The 16,791-nt window shown below is 52.1% G+C and overlaps 1 protein-coding gene across 6 annotated transcripts in view; it reads right to left on the reverse strand.

The window, feature by feature from the left end:
* Nucleotides 1–14,160, reverse strand: part of BIN1 (bridging integrator 1) — a 93,185-nt gene extending 79,025 nt beyond the window's left edge. Inside the window, exon 1 of one of the 6 annotated variants that reach the window (XM_075529913.1) lies at nucleotides 13,837–14,160. In XM_075529913.1, the coding sequence (XP_075386028.1) occupies nucleotides 13,837–13,920 (84 nt within the window). In that variant the 5' untranslated portion in view covers nucleotides 13,921–14,160. The remainder of the gene's footprint in view (nucleotides 1–13,836) is intronic. The other 5 variants (XM_075529914.1, XM_075529915.1, XM_075529916.1 and 2 more) reach the window with 5 other exon arrangements.
* Between the last annotated feature and the right edge of the window lie 2,631 nt (nucleotides 14,161–16,791).

Raw genomic sequence — 16,791 nt, forward strand, 5'->3', positions numbered from 1 at the left:
AACCTCACCACCTCATCTCACCCCTTCATTCAATCGGGGTAGGGGTGGGGGACTTCCCTCCTTGAGGGGGCAAAACAATCATCTCCCAATTTAGCTATTTGCAGCCCACACAGGAAGAAACGAGAGTGTGCTGCAGTCAATCCTAAGGATTCCGCACAGCCAAGGCAGACAGCTCAACAAACGAAGGCTCCTGGACGTTCCCAAGATTCCCTGCCAGGGAGCAGGGGCAGCATGGGGGGGGGGGGGGGGCGGGCTTTCCATTCACCTTTCCCTGGGACCTCTATTTACCAAAGAGGTTCAGATAGGACAAATGCTTTGCCCAGGGCCACAGGGTCAGCGAGGGGCTTTGATGGGCTGAGCGCCTTCTCCCTAAGAATTAAAGGCCCAGTTCTAGTCAATATTCCTTCCTCCACATCCCTGGATTTTCTTCTCACCCCTTCCCACATTCAACCCCTTGTTTCTCCTTGCCTACCTCTCAGAAGGCCTGGGTCCTGGTTAGATCCCATCCACTCGATCTGCCCAAATCTAAGGCAGTTTTGCATGGGCTGGGACTATAGAACCGATCTGAGTTGAGGCTCCCTCAGAGAAATTGCTGCTCCTTTATCAGTTTGTCATATTGTGGTGGCTTGTGGGCTGCTTTGATGTTAGAGGCTCCGTCACACTTCATTGGGCTCGTGTGGAACCTGGAGCTGTGCCAAGGGGCATTCATTCATATAGGACAAGATACGCTGTGTGGTGTAAAACCAGGAAACATGCGTGCCAGGCTCGTATTCTTTCACCACTCTTAGTCAGTCTGAGCAAGTAATCCGAGAAACTGGGCTATTTGAAGAGCAAGCGCCAAGATTGAAGGAAAGCTTGTTAACAACCACAATGTGCAGATGACACAGCCTTGCTGGTTGAAAATGAGGAAGACTGGAAGCTCTTGCTGATGAAGATGAAGGACTTTAGTAAGAATTGCAACTCAATGTAAAGAAAACCCAAACCCTCCCTGTTAGACCAATAGACAACATCATGAGGAAAGGGGAAAAGACGGGAGTTATCAAAGATTTCATTTCACAAGGAACCACGGTCAATGCTCACGGAAGAAGCTGTATGTGATCACAAGGTGTCGAAGGGATCAGGGATCAGGCATCATCAGAAAAAAAATCATATCATTGTGAATGAGGAGGGGAGTGTGGAGTGGAGACCCAAAGCCCATTTGTAGGCCACTGGACATCCCCTTACAGAAGGGTCTCGGGGAGGAGACGAGCCAGCCAGGGTACGATGTAGCAATGATGAAAAATACAACTTTCCTCTAGTTCCTAAATGCTTCCTCCCCCGCTCCACTCCCCACTATCATGATCCCAATTCTACCTTACAAATCTGGCTAGACCAGAGGATATACACTGGTACAGATAGGAACTGGAAACACGGAGAATCCAGGGCGGATGGATGATCCCTTCAGGACCAGTGGTGAGAGTGGTGATACTGGGAGGATGAAGGAAGGGTGGTTTGGAAAGGTGGAATTGATTACTAGGATTTCTTATAACCTCCTCCCTGGGGGACGGACAACAGAAGAGTGGGTGAGGGCAGATGCTGGACAGTGCAAGATATAGCAAAATAATAATTTATAAACTATCAAGGGTTCATGAGGAAGGGGGGAGCAGGGAAGGAGGAGAAAAAAATGAGGAGCTGATACCAGGGGCTTAAGTGGAGAGCAAATGTTTTGAGAATGATGAAGACAATGAATGTACAGATGTACTTTACACAATTGATGTATGTATGGATTGTGATAAAAGAGTTGTATGAACCCCTAATAAAACGATTTTTTTTAAAAATTGAAGCACAAGGATGTCACTTTGAGGACTAAGGGCTCCTGACTATGGCCAGGGTGGTGTCAGCAGCGTCATCATGTGAAAGTTGGACAATAAATAAGGATCACTGCAGAAGAACTGAGGCATTTGAATGATGATGTGGGTGAAGAACATTGAAAGTTCTGCGGCTGCCATAAGAACACACAGGGCTGTCTCAGAAGAGATACAACCAGAATGCCCCTTAGAAGCCAGATGGGGAGACTTCCTCTCATACCCTTTGGACATATTATCAGGAGACACCATTTCCTGGAAAGGGACCTCATGCTTGGAGGGTCAGCAAAAAAGTAAGTAAAAATAATAAAAGAGGAAGTCCCTCAGTGGGATGGATGGGCACAGTGTCTGTAAGCATGAGCTCAAACATCACAGTAATTGTGAGGATGGCAAGGGCTGGTTCGGAGGCACATCAGGTTAAGAGTCGGAACCCTCTTGATAGCACCTAACGTCCCTCAGAGAAATGGGGAGCAGAGCTGGCTGGGGGGGGGGGGTCAGGGGGGCTCCTCTGGGCCAGGCCCCTCCAGTGCCCAAAAGCAGGCCTGGGCTTGTCCATCATCTATGTTTCTCAGCTGTAGCCCCAGGGAAAGGCTGAGTTGAGCAAAAGATCCAAAGAAACAGCATGGGCTACTGGAAAAGGCACCTGGGGAAGGGGGACTTGGAGAGAGCTGGGAAATGCCTCTCCATCGTCCCATTCCCTTTTCCAGTCTGGCAGCCTGGGCAAAGCTCTCAAGCCACAAGCCTGAGCCAAATCCAGCTCCCCTTCCCAGCAATGAGGGTGTGCCCCCCACGCCCGGCCCCCCTCCCCCACCAACACAAGCATTACTGTCACATTACTGCTGTCACCACCAGCTACCAAGGTATCTCCTCTGAGGACCTCTGACCCAGGCCCAAGGAGCAGGACCTCCATGTGGCTCCTGAATCGAAGGCCCAGCCTTGCATGCCAGTGTCCACAGCAGGGCCCTGACAAGGTGACATGACAGTTAGGGGTGACTGCTCAAGCTCTCCAGCCCCCTCTTTGGTGTCACCCAGAGTTTGGAGGAGCTTGAACTATGATGGTGAGGGAGGTACAGGGTGTTGTATACCAGCCTTCGAAGAAATACGGGAGAGAAGTCTCAACCTTATGGAGGAAGCTGACCAGAATAGGACCCGTATGGATCCCAATGCCCTATGGAGCCTAAATAACACCCTACAGAGGAAGCTGGCCAGCCCAGGGTATGTGTGGGTCTGCGGTCAGAGCCAGCTTCTTCCAGAGCTCTCCCGGGCTGCCCCCACCTGCCTTTCCAAAGCAGGACATCATCGCCCACACTCCAGTCACCCTAAGGCTGCAGGTCTTGGTAGTGCTGTTCCCACGGCTAGAAACATTCTATTTCACAGTATGGGAAGTTGATGCAGTGAAACAAGGAGAATATTTTAGGAGTGAGGGGTTCAGGGGGGGGTCGGGTCTGACAGTGGTGCCCTGGGGGCTGAGAGGGGAAAGTCTGGTGATGTGAAGTCCCTCCCCATCCTTAGCAGCTGTGGCAGCTGCTACACCACCAGCCAGCTGCCCCTTCCCTCCCTGCCTACCCTGCCAGCCACCACCCACTGCCTACCTCCTACCCCCACTCTTACTGTGGGGCCTACATTGCTCCATCCATGGGGTGGAGGCAGCCATAGAGGCTGGCTATAGCCAGGGTTTGGGCTACAGCAAGAGGGCATGAACGCCCACGCCCCAGGACATCACTAGACCGTGTTCTGGCATGCCGGAGCCATACAGGATCCTAAGCTCAACTCCAAGCCCCCTGCTGTGACCTCTGTCCCATCCAGATTGCAATTAGCATCTGGACCAGACTGCAGTGAGTATAGGTCCAGAGAGGCAGGGTAGAGGCCTGGGAAAGAACAAAGTGTTATCTGAGGACAGTCACAAAAGTCTGAGCCTGACCAGGCCCTAACTGTGATGCCCCATGCTCCCCAAAACACATTAGACCCAGCCAGCACTCCCTGATCCCTGTCCCTGAGAAGCCTTCTTGGGTGGAATGTGAATTCCTGTGAGCAGCCCTTCTTGGAAAAGGTGGAGAGGTGAGGTCTGTCCTCTAAAATCAATGGGCAATGAGTATCCCAGTGTCTCTAGCCATCAGTACCTGCAGAGCTGCCTCCCGTCTGCCTCTCCTGTCACCTGTGTCTCTGAGAGGTGAGCCTGTGACTGTGGGCTCAGGAAAAGCCATTAGGCCTAGGTAATGAGAGGTGTGCCAAACTGGAGGTGTCACCGTGCCCCATCCCTCAGGGAGTCAACATTGTAGGGCCTTGCCCCTTGCCACCAGAGGCCCGCCTGAAGCCTGCTCCAACTCTCACTCCCCACAGGCCCACAGGGGGAAGAGTCAGGAATCAGAGCAACGGACCCCAAGGCTCTGGATTCTATACCAGGAAGTTTTCCGGATGTGTAGCGTTGATGATCCTAAGCCCAAGAATATCCAGTGCTACCATCATTTCAAAAAGGAAGCAGTGTTGTGGCGACAACAATAAAAATAGACAGGCCATGAGCTCAGAGCAAGGACAGTAGCCTATACTGCATGTAGTTCTTTGGAACATGGGTACACCCACAGCACATACACACATGGTACTGGTTCACCCTTCCCTGAAGGGATCTGAGAACCGCAGGCCCAAATCCAGCCCACGCCCCAAAGGGGAAAAGGCCATGTCATCAAGGTTAGGCTTAGACTCTCAGGGTTGCTGGGAAAAGGAAAGACCCCCAAGGAGAGTGTAATGGGAGATCAGGAGGATTTTAAGGACCAGAATCTGTCAAAAATAACACCTGCTTAGGTTTGCCTACAGTGCTATACTGTACATTTGCATCTAATTTGCATTTCCTGATCGCCTCCCCAGGCCTGGTCTACTCATGGTTCACTCTACAGAAGGCAATGCAGACCTTTGACCAGGAGCGACCACGCTGTCAAGTTCAGCCGGGAAAGACCATGGTCAAGTCATGCCAGTTTCATCATTGGCTACATGGGTACGGTAACAACCTCACAGAGGCAGGCAATAAATTTTGCTAATTATTAGTAACATTAAACAAAGCCTTCCCTGAGGGAAGGAAGCGCTGGCCTGTCGCTTCCTCAGTTCCCCGGCCCTGACCATTGTCAGTGCTGAGCATGGAGCCAGCTGCAGACCCCAATCCAGACAAATCTGTGGATTCCTTACAGTGGCTCTCCACCTTCCTAATGCCACCACCCTTCATACAGCTCCTCATGTTGTGGTGACCCCCAACCATAAAATCATTTTCATTGCTACTTCATAACTGTAATTTTGTTACTGTTATGAATCAAAATGCAAATATCTGATATGTAGGATGTATATTCGTTGTTACAAATTGAACATAATTAAACATAAAGCAGTGATTAATCACAAAATAATATGCAATTAAATATTGTGAAATATTTATGTGTTTTCAAAGGCCTTAGGAAAACCCTGTGAAAGGGTCATTCGACCCCCAAAGGGGTTGTGACCCACAGGTTGAAAACCACTGTTTTAGGAGATGGGGGCCTTTGCGGGCCAGCCCGGGAGCCCGCAGGTTCCAGCTCCCTAAGGCAGGAGCCTGTCATGGCCCAAGAACAGTGACAGGATAAAGCCTACTAACGGGAGCTACACGTCCTTGGAGCTCCTCCTCCTGTCCCTTTAACCCACAGTCATCACTGTCCTAGTTTCTGTGAGGAAACTGAGTCTGAGATGCGGGCATCACTTGCCAAGGGCAAAAGATGGCAGTGATGAGTAAGGAGGCGCTCAAACACAGCCTGAGGGCGCCCATGACACAATGAGAGGCAGGGCAAGTCAATCTTGCCTCCCGCCCTCCAGAGGCTGAGCCATCTTTGACGCCTTTCTCTTCCTCCTCCCCCTTCCCCTCTCGCGGCCCTCCCCCTCCTCCTCATTGAGCAGGTCCTCCCACTTCCCCATCTGGAACAGTGAGCACGGAGTCCCTTTCCCCTGGAAACTGGAGCAGCCACAGGCAATCCCCACACAGTGACTTGGAGGTAGTCCGTGTGAGCAACCACGTTCACCTTCACTCCTGAATTCTCCGCCCCAGCAGAGGGCTGGCATTCAGGAGGTGCTGAGTACATCCTGAACCAAGGACATGCTGAGTAAATCCTGAACCAATCAATGCTCAGTCTTTGCTTCACCTGCTTGTTTACGGCTGGTCTTCCCCGGCTGCAGCAGCAGTTCCATGAAAACAGGGGGTAGGTCTGGCGCTGCCTAATCATGCTGTCGTTTGTCCTATGACTGAGTGAATGAATGAATGAACAAATGAATGACCCACATCATCATTTTAACAGTGGTGAAAGAAAGCCCAGCGAGGTGAAAAATCTCACCCAGGTGGTGTTTGTGTGTGCCAGAATCAGAGTCACCCCAGAACTGTGAATTCCAGAGCCAAGGCCATCTCTCCCCCATAGACACACCTCATAACCCTTGATCAGCTCAAGACTCAGCAGGGATTAGAGGTCTATAAAAAGAAAAAACAAACTCCCTGCCATCAAGTCGGCGCCGGTTCATAGAGACCAGGAATGAACATTCCCCGGGAGCAGTGTGGGAGGATGGAGGACGGAGGCCCCCAGTGCAGGCTCATCCTGGTGCCTTGCCCTACAGAACTGGGATTCGTGACTACTTACTATGCACAAGGCACGTGTTGGAGCCCTGGCGGCACAGTGGGCTATGTGTTGGGCTGCTAACTCCAAGGTCAGCAGTTTGAAACCACTAGAGGCTCCATGGGAAGAAGACTTGGCTTTCTACTCCTGAAAGGAGTAACCATCCCAGAAACCCACTGGACCAGTTCTACTCGGTCCAATGGGGTCACAAGGGGTCGGGACCAACTCGATGGCAGTAAGTTTGATTTCTGAAGCATTTTGTCGCGGACTTCTCATAAAAAACATGCACAGGCGATGCCAGTTTATTCACAAAGACAAAGGTCCTCCCATCGCTCGCGGTCTCAGGGCTGCCCAGGGAACCCGGGACGGTCTGCCTGCAGAGCCCACAGTTCTGCTAGCCCTCACACGGGGGGTGGGCTCTCGTGTCTTCTCTCGTGTGGCAGGACCCAAGGATTCTAGAAGCACCAGGAAGAAGAATCATCTGAGACTTGACACTCACTTTGTCCAAGCCCTACAGCTCATAAGGGGTGACAGGGACTCGCCCTTCAGGCCTGGCCTCCTAGTCCAAAGAGAAAGGACACAGCCAGAGGCCCAGCGCAGAGTAAAGATGACTTTGGAGGGCTGTCTTTGAAGAGGGGGAGGGAAAGCCAAGGCCTCTTCATGAAGCCATGTTGACTCAAGGATGTCCACAGCATTCAGGGGACTGTCCCAACCACACATTAACTAAGAGACCTAGTTCATATGGCTCCTGTCAAAGGAAACTTTGCCCACCAAGATGACAATGATGCAAATTGGTGAGATTCCACCTTTTCTCTTGAGCTAACGTAATGTCCTCAGTTCCCAGCTCCACTGATGGCCCCTGGCCCACCCCTTAGCCCTCCTTGGAAGCCCCCTCCCCACACGCTCCATGAACACAATGACTTCCCCTCCTTTGATGCTCTGAGCAAAAGAGCCTTTCCTCACGGGGAGCTTGCCCTCCGGAAGCCCCGCTCTTCCCAGAGCCCACTGGGGTTCAAGGAAGCCCATGAGCCCCACTTCCACCTCTCCAGGCCCACAGTCCTTAGCCAGTATCCACCCAAAACTAACCAAAACAAACTCAGTGCCATGGAGTCGATGCTGACACATAACAACCCTATAAGACAGGGTAGAACTGGCCCTGTGTTTCCAAGTTTCCATGACTGTACTTCTTCACGGGAGCAGAAACCCCATCTTTCTTCCGAGGAGTGCCTAGTGGTTTCTAACTGTTGACCTTGCGGTTAGCAGCTGAACACATAACCACAAGCACCCACATATGCTGCTAACAGGAAATAAATCTTCTAGAAGGCAAAAAAAAAAATTCACTACATAAATCACTGGGCTTAAAAAAACACACACAGTGAAAGCTTGTGCAAGTTTAGAGGAAAGAGGAACAGTGCAGGGAGAATAAGCAGGAACACAAGAAAGAACCGTGAAGGCGGCAGGGAAGGGGAAGACGACAAGCCGCAAGTAGACAGACACTCAGACACCAGAGATGGAGTCAGGTGGGCCTTCGAGAACGCAGCCTGGGAGGAGGGCTGGGACAAAGGGGAATGGTCCAGACTTCAGCTCAGCGGAGTGGGTGGGCCCAGCCACTGGTCACTTAGGCACATGGTAATTTAGGCAAGTGGCAGGCCTGCCTGGGCCTTCTGTGAAAGGGACAAGAAAACTTACTTACTCTGGGGCAATGAATGTACAGCCGTGCTTTGCACAATGGATGGATGTCTGGATTGTGATAAGAGTTGTATGAGCCCCTAACAAAACGTTTAAAAAAAAAAAAAGAAGAAGTCTTGGGCAGCAGATTTACTTTAAAAAACAAGAAGAAGAAGAAGAATACTTACTCTGAGGTGTAGCCCGGCTACTCTTAGAGTTAAAGATAAAAAATGGCTCGTGTGAAGTTCTGGCTCTCGCTGCAGGCCACGTCAGCCCCCAGAGACCTAGTGAATACGGCTCCTGTCAAAGGAAACTTTGCCCACCAAGATGAAAATGGTGCAAATTGGTGAGATTCATGGCTATGTGTCAGATTCTATAAATAATTTCCCTTCCCGTTCGCGTTAGAGAGCATCCTACTGCACGGCATGCGAGGCCCTGCGCTAGCCACAGGCAGCCGTGCGTCCTGCCCACCCCAGCTGCACCCCTGCACTGTCCACTCGGCACTCCTGTCCCCGGGCTCTGGGGTTGGCAAGGAGGAAAGACCAAGTGCACACTCCCCAGCTGGCCAGGCCTTCTTGTGCTCATCGTTGTCCCAGCTGCGCCAGAACCAAGCTCGGTTTTCCATCCACACTGTGTGAGGACTTCTGGGCAGTGGACCTTTAGAGGTGAGTAGGCCAGATTCCAGCACCCACCCACCCCTACCCCCACCTCCCAGCTGTCCCTTCTACTGGCCACCCCCGTCCCCAAGGGGATCCGTGGGCCAACCTCTAATCCTCTCTGTCATCTGACCCTGGCTCTATCCTAAGTCTGTTCTGTCCAGCCACACTTCTGAGGCCCAAAAATGGGCACAGTCATTTATAGAGGGTCAGAGCAGCCCAACGCAATGGGAAGATGATCTCATTGGCGCCATGGCCTGGGCTCCAGGCACCACTCTGCACCTGGCACTCTGGGAGTGGCTGAAGACACTCAGTAATCAGAGATGTACCATGCTAGCAGGCCCAGGTGACCCTTCCAGCTCATTCTTGTACCCCACTCACACTGGGGCCAGAGGCTGCAGGGCCTACAACAGTAAGAACCATGTCTCCCTGCTCCCAGCTGCATCTTAAGGCTCGGTGTGAACAGGCACATGGGCACTTGAACAGAGAAAGGCAAAGGTAGCTCACAATACAAACCAGCCTACCACAGACCTGCAGGAGGGCTCCAAGTCATGCCCAAAAATGCTGGTGGTGGACACAGGGCGCTGCATCTGCCTAGGAGTACCCAGATGGGGGCAAGAGGATGAGCTGGGTGAATAAGTAAGTAGTAACAGCTCAACGTGATCCAGGATTCCATGGAGGAACATACTTGAGCTGCAGGACAGAAGTAACTGGCTCAGTGCCACCTACAGGACCGCACAGCACCAGCGGGCAGGCTTCCCTGGACCCCACTGACACCAGGTGTCTCGGAAGACAGGTACGCCGAGAGAGGAAGAAGAGAAAACGACAGGGCAGCCCTTCCACCCAAACTGCTGCTTGGTGGTCAGCTAATGCGTTCTCATGGCGCTGGGGAAACTGGTATGGATAGGGCAAGCTGGGTGTAATCCAGGGTATGCAAGCAAGGCACAAGGACCCATGGGCGAAGTCAGCACAATTTGGCCAAGGTTAAAAATTAAATATATGATTTTGGTAAACATGATGATAACATATGCAATTCTGCAACAAAATAAAAACTGTCAGAACAACCAAAAATATGAATATGGTTACAGAGGTCGTAGGAGAATGGCAGGTCTTTCTACTCCCGCAATGAGTTATGGCCTCAGAAACTCACATGGGCAGTTCTGCTCTATCCTACAGGATCACTACGGGTCAGCATCGACTCACTGGCCATGAGGTTGGTTGCGTAGGTAGATATGGATGTTTGTTGTTGTTAGGTGCTGTCACGGCCTAGCAACCTATGTAAGCATAGCATTACCAGACCTGCGTCAACCCCACAAACACTGCTCTGTTGAGGTCCGGTGTTACAGCCCCCGAGGGGTCAATCCTCTTCGCAGAAAGGCTTCCTCTTTCTCTCACCTTCTACTTTACCAAGCATGAGGTCCTTCGCGAGGGAGGGGCCCTTCCTTATAACATTCCCGAAATAAGGAAGACAAAATCTCACCATCCTCACTTCTAAGGCACATTATGGCTGTACGAATTTGTTTGTTCTCTTCAGCAACATCATAATTAAAGACATCAATTCTTCTTAGGTTTTCCGTATTCATTGTCTAGCAGGTATATAAAGTGATTGAAAATACCATGGCTTGGGTTAAAACCAAAAATCAAACTCACTGCCATCAAGCTGATGCCAACTCATAGCAACCCTGTAGGACAAGATAAAACTGCCCAGATTTTTCCAGAACTGTAACTCTTTACAGGAATAGGAAGCCCCATCTCTCCCTCGGCGCAGTGACAGTTTCAGACTGCTGACCTCATGGTCAGCGGCCCAAGGTGTACCTGTTACTCGGGTGTACCTTAATCCAAAAAGTGACATCTTTGCCTTATAATACTTTAAAGGTTTTCGCAGAGGATTTTCCCAGTATAAAACGTTCGATTTCTTGGCTGCTGCTTCCATAAGCATTAATTGTGCACCCACGTAAAATAAAATCCTTAACAATTTCAGTATTTTCTCTGGTAGCATGATGTCGTTTATTGGTCCGTTGGTGAGGCTTCTTGTTTTCTTCATGTTGAGTTATGATCTATACTGAAGGCTTTGATCTTAACCAGTAAGAGCTTCAAAGCCAATCCTGATGCAGTATGCTTCTTCATATAGGCTAGCTTCTCAGATCATTCACTCAGCATACAGAAAGTAAATATGGTAAAACAATGCAACTCTGACCCACACCTTTCCTGATTTAAACCACACACTATCCCCTTCTTCTGTTCGAAGAACTGCCTTTGGTCCATATAGATATTAATGCATACATGCATATAGAAAGGCATATGCAGGTAAATAAGTATATAAACATGGATCTGTAAACATGCATGTTTATACATGTGTGTAGTATGTATTTGTCCCCACACACACATACATAAGCACAGAGGGCACAGTAATGGAAGTTTTCAGACAACTTGATATACTAGGTTAAAAGGCTTGATCCCATGGTCTCAAGGGACAACTTAGTCAATTGACATAACATAGTTCCAAAGATAATGTTCTACGTCTTAGTTTGCTGAGTAATATATGGATAATAAGAGAATGAAGAAAATTACAGGCTCAGAGAAGAAACGAATCCACAGAACAGCCCACACAAACCACACTCTCTCCAACTTGAGACCAGAAGATTTAGATGGTGCCCAGCTCCTCCTACCAACTGTCTGACCAGAGAAACAACAGAAGGTCCTGGATAGAATGGGAGAAATAAATTAAAGTCCCCGAAAAGAGACAGACGTACGGGACCAACCCTACACCATCACCCTATGATAACTTTTGAACTTGAAGTGAAAGCTATTTCTGAAGGTGACTTTCCAGTCAAATAATAGGTTGGCTTAAAAGATAAAACAGTATCATTCATGTGTAATGTGCTCCCTTAAACAAGTAGCTATATGAGGCACAGTGGTCAATATTTACTGGAAAGCAGAGATAACAAGGCAAAGAGGGGAAGGGAGAGCAATGGGAACAAAACAAACAAAATGAAAAATAAAATGAGAATGGCGATACATTATAACAATTGTAATGGCAAGAAACCATTTGTATAAAAATTATTAAGGGGAACCCATTTGCTGTGTGCTTTCACTGAAAATGCAGTAAAATCGTATTTTTTTCTAAAAAGGCATAGTTGTATGGACAATGCTCCAAGTTATACAGGAGCAGGGAGCCCAGTTACTGGGCCAAGGGGAAAGGGGAGTATGAATTGGGAGGAGGATACCACCTGGGGCAAAAAGGGAGAAAATGGAGGGAAGGCAACCTTCTGGGAAGCAGCCAGGAGCCTTACTTAGGGCCAGACCTTGGTCAAAGCCAGCAGCTGTCAGTCAGTCCACTGTCCATGCACTAAAACACGGGCCATTTACAAAAAGGTCACACAGCCCATGCTTCTGCCTCCAGAATGGCGTTACAGATGCTGCTGCAGAGAAAGGCAGCCAGGGCAAAGGAGACACAGGACATAAAGTGTGCGGGGGCAGGGCACTCGTTCCTGGGCCTCCCATTCATCTTCTTTGGCTTCCTCTGAAGCGCAGGAAGCTTCAGGCCTGCTCTAGGCACCAGCAAGAACTGCCCAGTCATGGGGGACCAGCACCACCACCCGGTCCCTCCCGCACCCAAGTGCTTCTCAGTCTTCCCTTGGGAGCTCTAAGTCTCCCCTCTCTCCCGGAGAAAGGAATTGGAGTGGACCAGATGTGAAGCTTGGCTAAGAGCCCTTGCCTCCTTCCACATGTTCTTATCTGAGCCTCAGATGATGCGCAGCAGGGCTCAGGGAGGAGGCAAGGAAAGCTCCGGCAGCCGCAGCCCCAGCCCCGCCACCGCCGCCACCACCACCCACCACCCACCTCCCCCACCACCGCTACCGTCACGTGGCTGCGCCCTCAAGAGAGCCCTCAGGTCCCAGCTGCAAAAGTCGCTGTTTATAAACAACCACAAAGCCTGGAACGTCCGCCAGTGCGGGGAGGGCGGGGGGCGGTAGGGGATGGGGGTGCTCTTTCCCCCCCCACCCTCACCCCGCACATAGGCGGGGAGTGGCAGGCCCCTCTGCACAGCACTGGGGGTAGGGGTGGGGGCACCCCGGCAGGAGCACCAGATCCTGCAATCTCAGATTTCAGAGTCGGAGCCAGCAGGGGAAGTGGCGTCAGCAGCTAGCTGGGGTAATCCAATTCATTAAACACACGGTGACAGCGGGGAGAACGGACAGGCGACGACCCCCTGCCCCCAGTCCCTTCCTTGCCTGAACTGTCCAGGCGCCCCAAGAAGCTCAGGGCTGTGCCCTCCGGCGTCGGCGCCCAGGGGTAGGGCTTCCCGAGGGTCGGGAGAGAGTCGAAGGACAGCGATCCCCAGAGGAGCCCAAGGCACCCTCCACGCCCTTCCCCCACCAGCCGCCGGCTTTCAGCCCTGGGGGTGCGGGTTCGCAGGCTCGGGCCGCCACCCGGTCCACAGGCTCCAGAAAACCCGACGCCCTCGCTAGGGAGCTGACACTTCCTCGGGGCGCACGTAGCGCCCCCCATCTCCAGATCTAGGCCGGCCGGGGCTCCAGGCCGCCAACTCGGCTGGGGAGAGGAATCCGATCCCCTCCCGGGCAGGCCACCGGGAAGGAAGGGGGAGAGGCGGGTAGAGGAGTCGGCGGACGCCTCGGGTCCCCGGTAAAGTGGTCCAGACGGAGGAGCGGGGCTCTCCACGACCTCGCGCCGGGTCCGCCCGCTTCCCGCGTGGGCCTAGAGCACGGAGTCCCATCTCGGCTCCAGCCCACGGCCCTGGACCCCCACCCCCGCCCCCGCCGCCGGCGGGAAGAGCCCCAGAACACGGACTGCCCCTTGCTGCGGAGGGGCCGAGGGGCACAAAGAAATGCGAGAGGTGTGGGGCGAGAGGCGATGGGCAGCTGCACACGCTCTCCGGTCCTCGCAGGGACTGGCGGCGAGGCGGAGGACGTGGGCCAAAGAGGGTGCCCCGGGGAGCCAGGGCGCCACCTGGGCGCTCCCCGTGGCCTTCTCCGCGCTGTCCCCGGTGGACCGGCCTGGAGGCGAGGGGGAGGGCACGGTCCGCCCGCTCACCTTCTCCTGCGCACGGGTGAGCTTCTTCTGCACGTTGCTGGCGATCTTCCCCGCCGTCACCCCCTTGCTGCCCAGCTCTGCCATGGCGACGCGGACCCGGCCCGGGGCGGGCAGACCTCACGCAGGAAAGCAGCGCGCGCGCCCCTCCGAGCCCCGCTCCGCGCTCCGCTCCACGCTGCTCGCTGGGCAGGCGAGCGCCGGGATTGACCGGGGCTGGCCGTGCGCGCCCGCCAGCGACGCCGGGAGCCGGGGCGGGACGCACGGAGGGAGGGGCCTGCCTGCCGGCGACAGTCGGAGCCCCCCGCCCGCCCACTGTGGACAAGACACTGCCTTTTAAAGGGCCACTCCGCGGCCCTGGGGGCGCGGGGCGCGGGGCGGGTCGGGGGCGGCGCGCCGGAGGAGTCCCCGGGGTGCGGCCCCGGCGCGAGGACGCCCGCGGGGGTTCTGGGTCTGACGCCGCGGGAGGCCTCGGTCCGCCCACCCGGCGCCGGCGAATCGCTTCCCGCAGCGCCAGGGAGGAAGCTGCTGGAGAGGAGGGTGGATTTTCAAAAATCCGAGAGCCCGAGCTGCGGTGGCTTGAGCCCGGCAGTGGTGCTCCCGCACTGGGAGGGCGCTTCCGGGGGCCCGCCCCGGCCCCTGCGGGCTACGCGTGCCCTCACAGGTCGCCCCTTGGCTTCTTGGGGCACCCCTGGGCTAGCTTAACATCTCGACCCCCGGCTGCTCTCACTCTCCTGTAGCCAGAGACGTACGGTCTCCCAGCTTGTTCCTATCATTAAAATAACCCCACTGAGGGGGCGCTGCGGTTGGGCACTGGGCTACTGCAGTTCAAACCCGCCCGCAGCTCTGCGGGAGAAGGTTGAGGCTGCAGGAGAAGGTTGAGGTTAAAGGTCTGCAGCCTCGCGAAGGGTCGCTCAGAGCCAGAATCCACTCGATGGCGGTTGAGTTTGGTTTGGTCATGTTTTGTTTAGCATCACTGATAGTTCCGTGTGCCTTGACAAGCTTTGCCCCTCCGTCCTCACAGCAAACCCTATTATGCCCATGAAACACTGAGAGGCCTGAAATCAAGTCCTCTAACTCCACATCCCACGCACTTTGCCATGAAGACATCGGTCAAGAAGCAAAGGGGCTGATGGTCATTAGTCATCTTGGGGATGAGATGATTGTTAACCAGCATCGTCAACAAGCCCATCTTGAAATGCTTAATTAACAACTGCACTGAGTCTGCTGATAGCCTGTGAAGTCGTTTGGGAAGTGCTGTGAAGGGCTTCGCTGCCCTGGAAGTCCAGGGCATGGCTGATTCATGTAGGCACAGGGCTGGCCCTAGGAACTTTCTCAGAAAGGTGGGCCGAGTTCAGCAGTCAGGGCCCTGCTGAGGAGGCCTACATGGGTCTGACATAGAAACCAGGGTGGTACCAGAACACAGCCCTTCCTTGGGAGAAGGTTTCTCTGGAGGCTTCCTGGGAAGGACTTCAACCCCAGATGCCAAAATAAGGAGCACACTTGCAGGCTAGATGCTGAGTCCATTGTACAAATGGGCAAACAGAGATCTTGAAAAATAGGTTCAGCCTAGGTCCACATAGCGAGGTCCCTCTTCCCCCTGCTTGGACAATCGCCCTGTCCTGTCTCTGGATACTCTTACTGGTTCTTCCCCTCACCACTCACACCAGGTGCCATGATCTTGTTCAGTCCACCCTCATGATCAATTGTCCCGATTTTGCAAAAAGACTAGCAGATTCTACAGCTGCATCATTGCTGAATGTCCCACAGAGAACAAGTGACAGCAGTGATTCAAACCTTGGCCCCCTAAACAAAAGGGCTCAGTGCTGCACTCAAGTGCCTCTCGGAATGAACATCAAGTGCTGAACCAGTCACTGACATAACTAAAGTGTGTGTGTGTGTGTGTGTGTGTGTGTGTGTGTGTGTGTGTGTGTGTGTGTAGACTGAACCAAACCAGGTGGCACTGCCAGAGGGGGAGACACGAATATGACTGCAAAAGTTCTGTGCAGTACTTTAGCAAAACTGCATTATTTTCTATCAAAGAAGATATCCCGAGGTTAGTTACAATGACAGCAACCACAAACATTTCTCTTAAGCCCGACAGGTATCAATGTACCTGAAAGGTAAAAACCCTGGTCTAAAGTAATGTTTTAAGGTGATGGGTTCAGGTCAGAGTTGTCATCACCCAGATACAATGACACCTCAAATTACGGAGCGTTACCTGCAAGTTACTGTTTTTCTTTCCAGCTAGGCTTATGAAGTAGCTGATTTTGTCATTTTTTCCTATCGTTTTAGCTGCAATGTTGTGGTTAGTAATTTGAACCTATATCAGTAACTGTTTTGGAATGAAGTAACAATGAGAGGAAAACAAACCCACTGCCATTTGGTCAATGTCAGCTCATAGTGATTTTATAAAACAGAGTGGGGTTTCCTGCAGAACGCACTGATTCCGGCTCAGAGCAACCCTATAGGCCTACAAAGCTGTACATCTGTTGGCTTTCTGGACGTTCTTCTGTCCATGCACTGCTGCAAGCATTTTTGAAATATCTTCAGCAAAATTTTGTTTGCATGTGAGTTTAATAATACTGATCATTTCTACATTCTGTTGGATCTCCTCGTTTCGGAATGAACAGAAATACGGGTCTCTTCTGGTCAGTTGACCAGGTAGCAATCTTCCACATTTCTTGCTCTAGTTGAGTGCTTCCAACATTGCATGTATGTGTTGAAACATCTCAGTTAGCATCCCACTAATTCCTGGAGTCTTGTTTTTTGCAAGTTTAAAAACATTAAAGTGTAAGAAATTAGGGAAAGTATATCTGAAAATAAGATCAAATTCCCACAGATCTTAAGAAAACATTAATATCTGAATATATAAATGAACAATTCACAAACCTTGAGGTTCAAATGGCAAACAGATTTCAGAAATAAAAGAAATGTTTATTAGATCAAAAAGATATC

Source organism: Tenrec ecaudatus, chromosome 13, assembly GCF_050624435.1.
Source record: "Tenrec ecaudatus isolate mTenEca1 chromosome 13, mTenEca1.hap1, whole genome shotgun sequence".
In the NCBI taxonomy this organism is placed as follows: domain Eukaryota; kingdom Metazoa; phylum Chordata; class Mammalia; order Afrosoricida; family Tenrecidae; genus Tenrec; species Tenrec ecaudatus.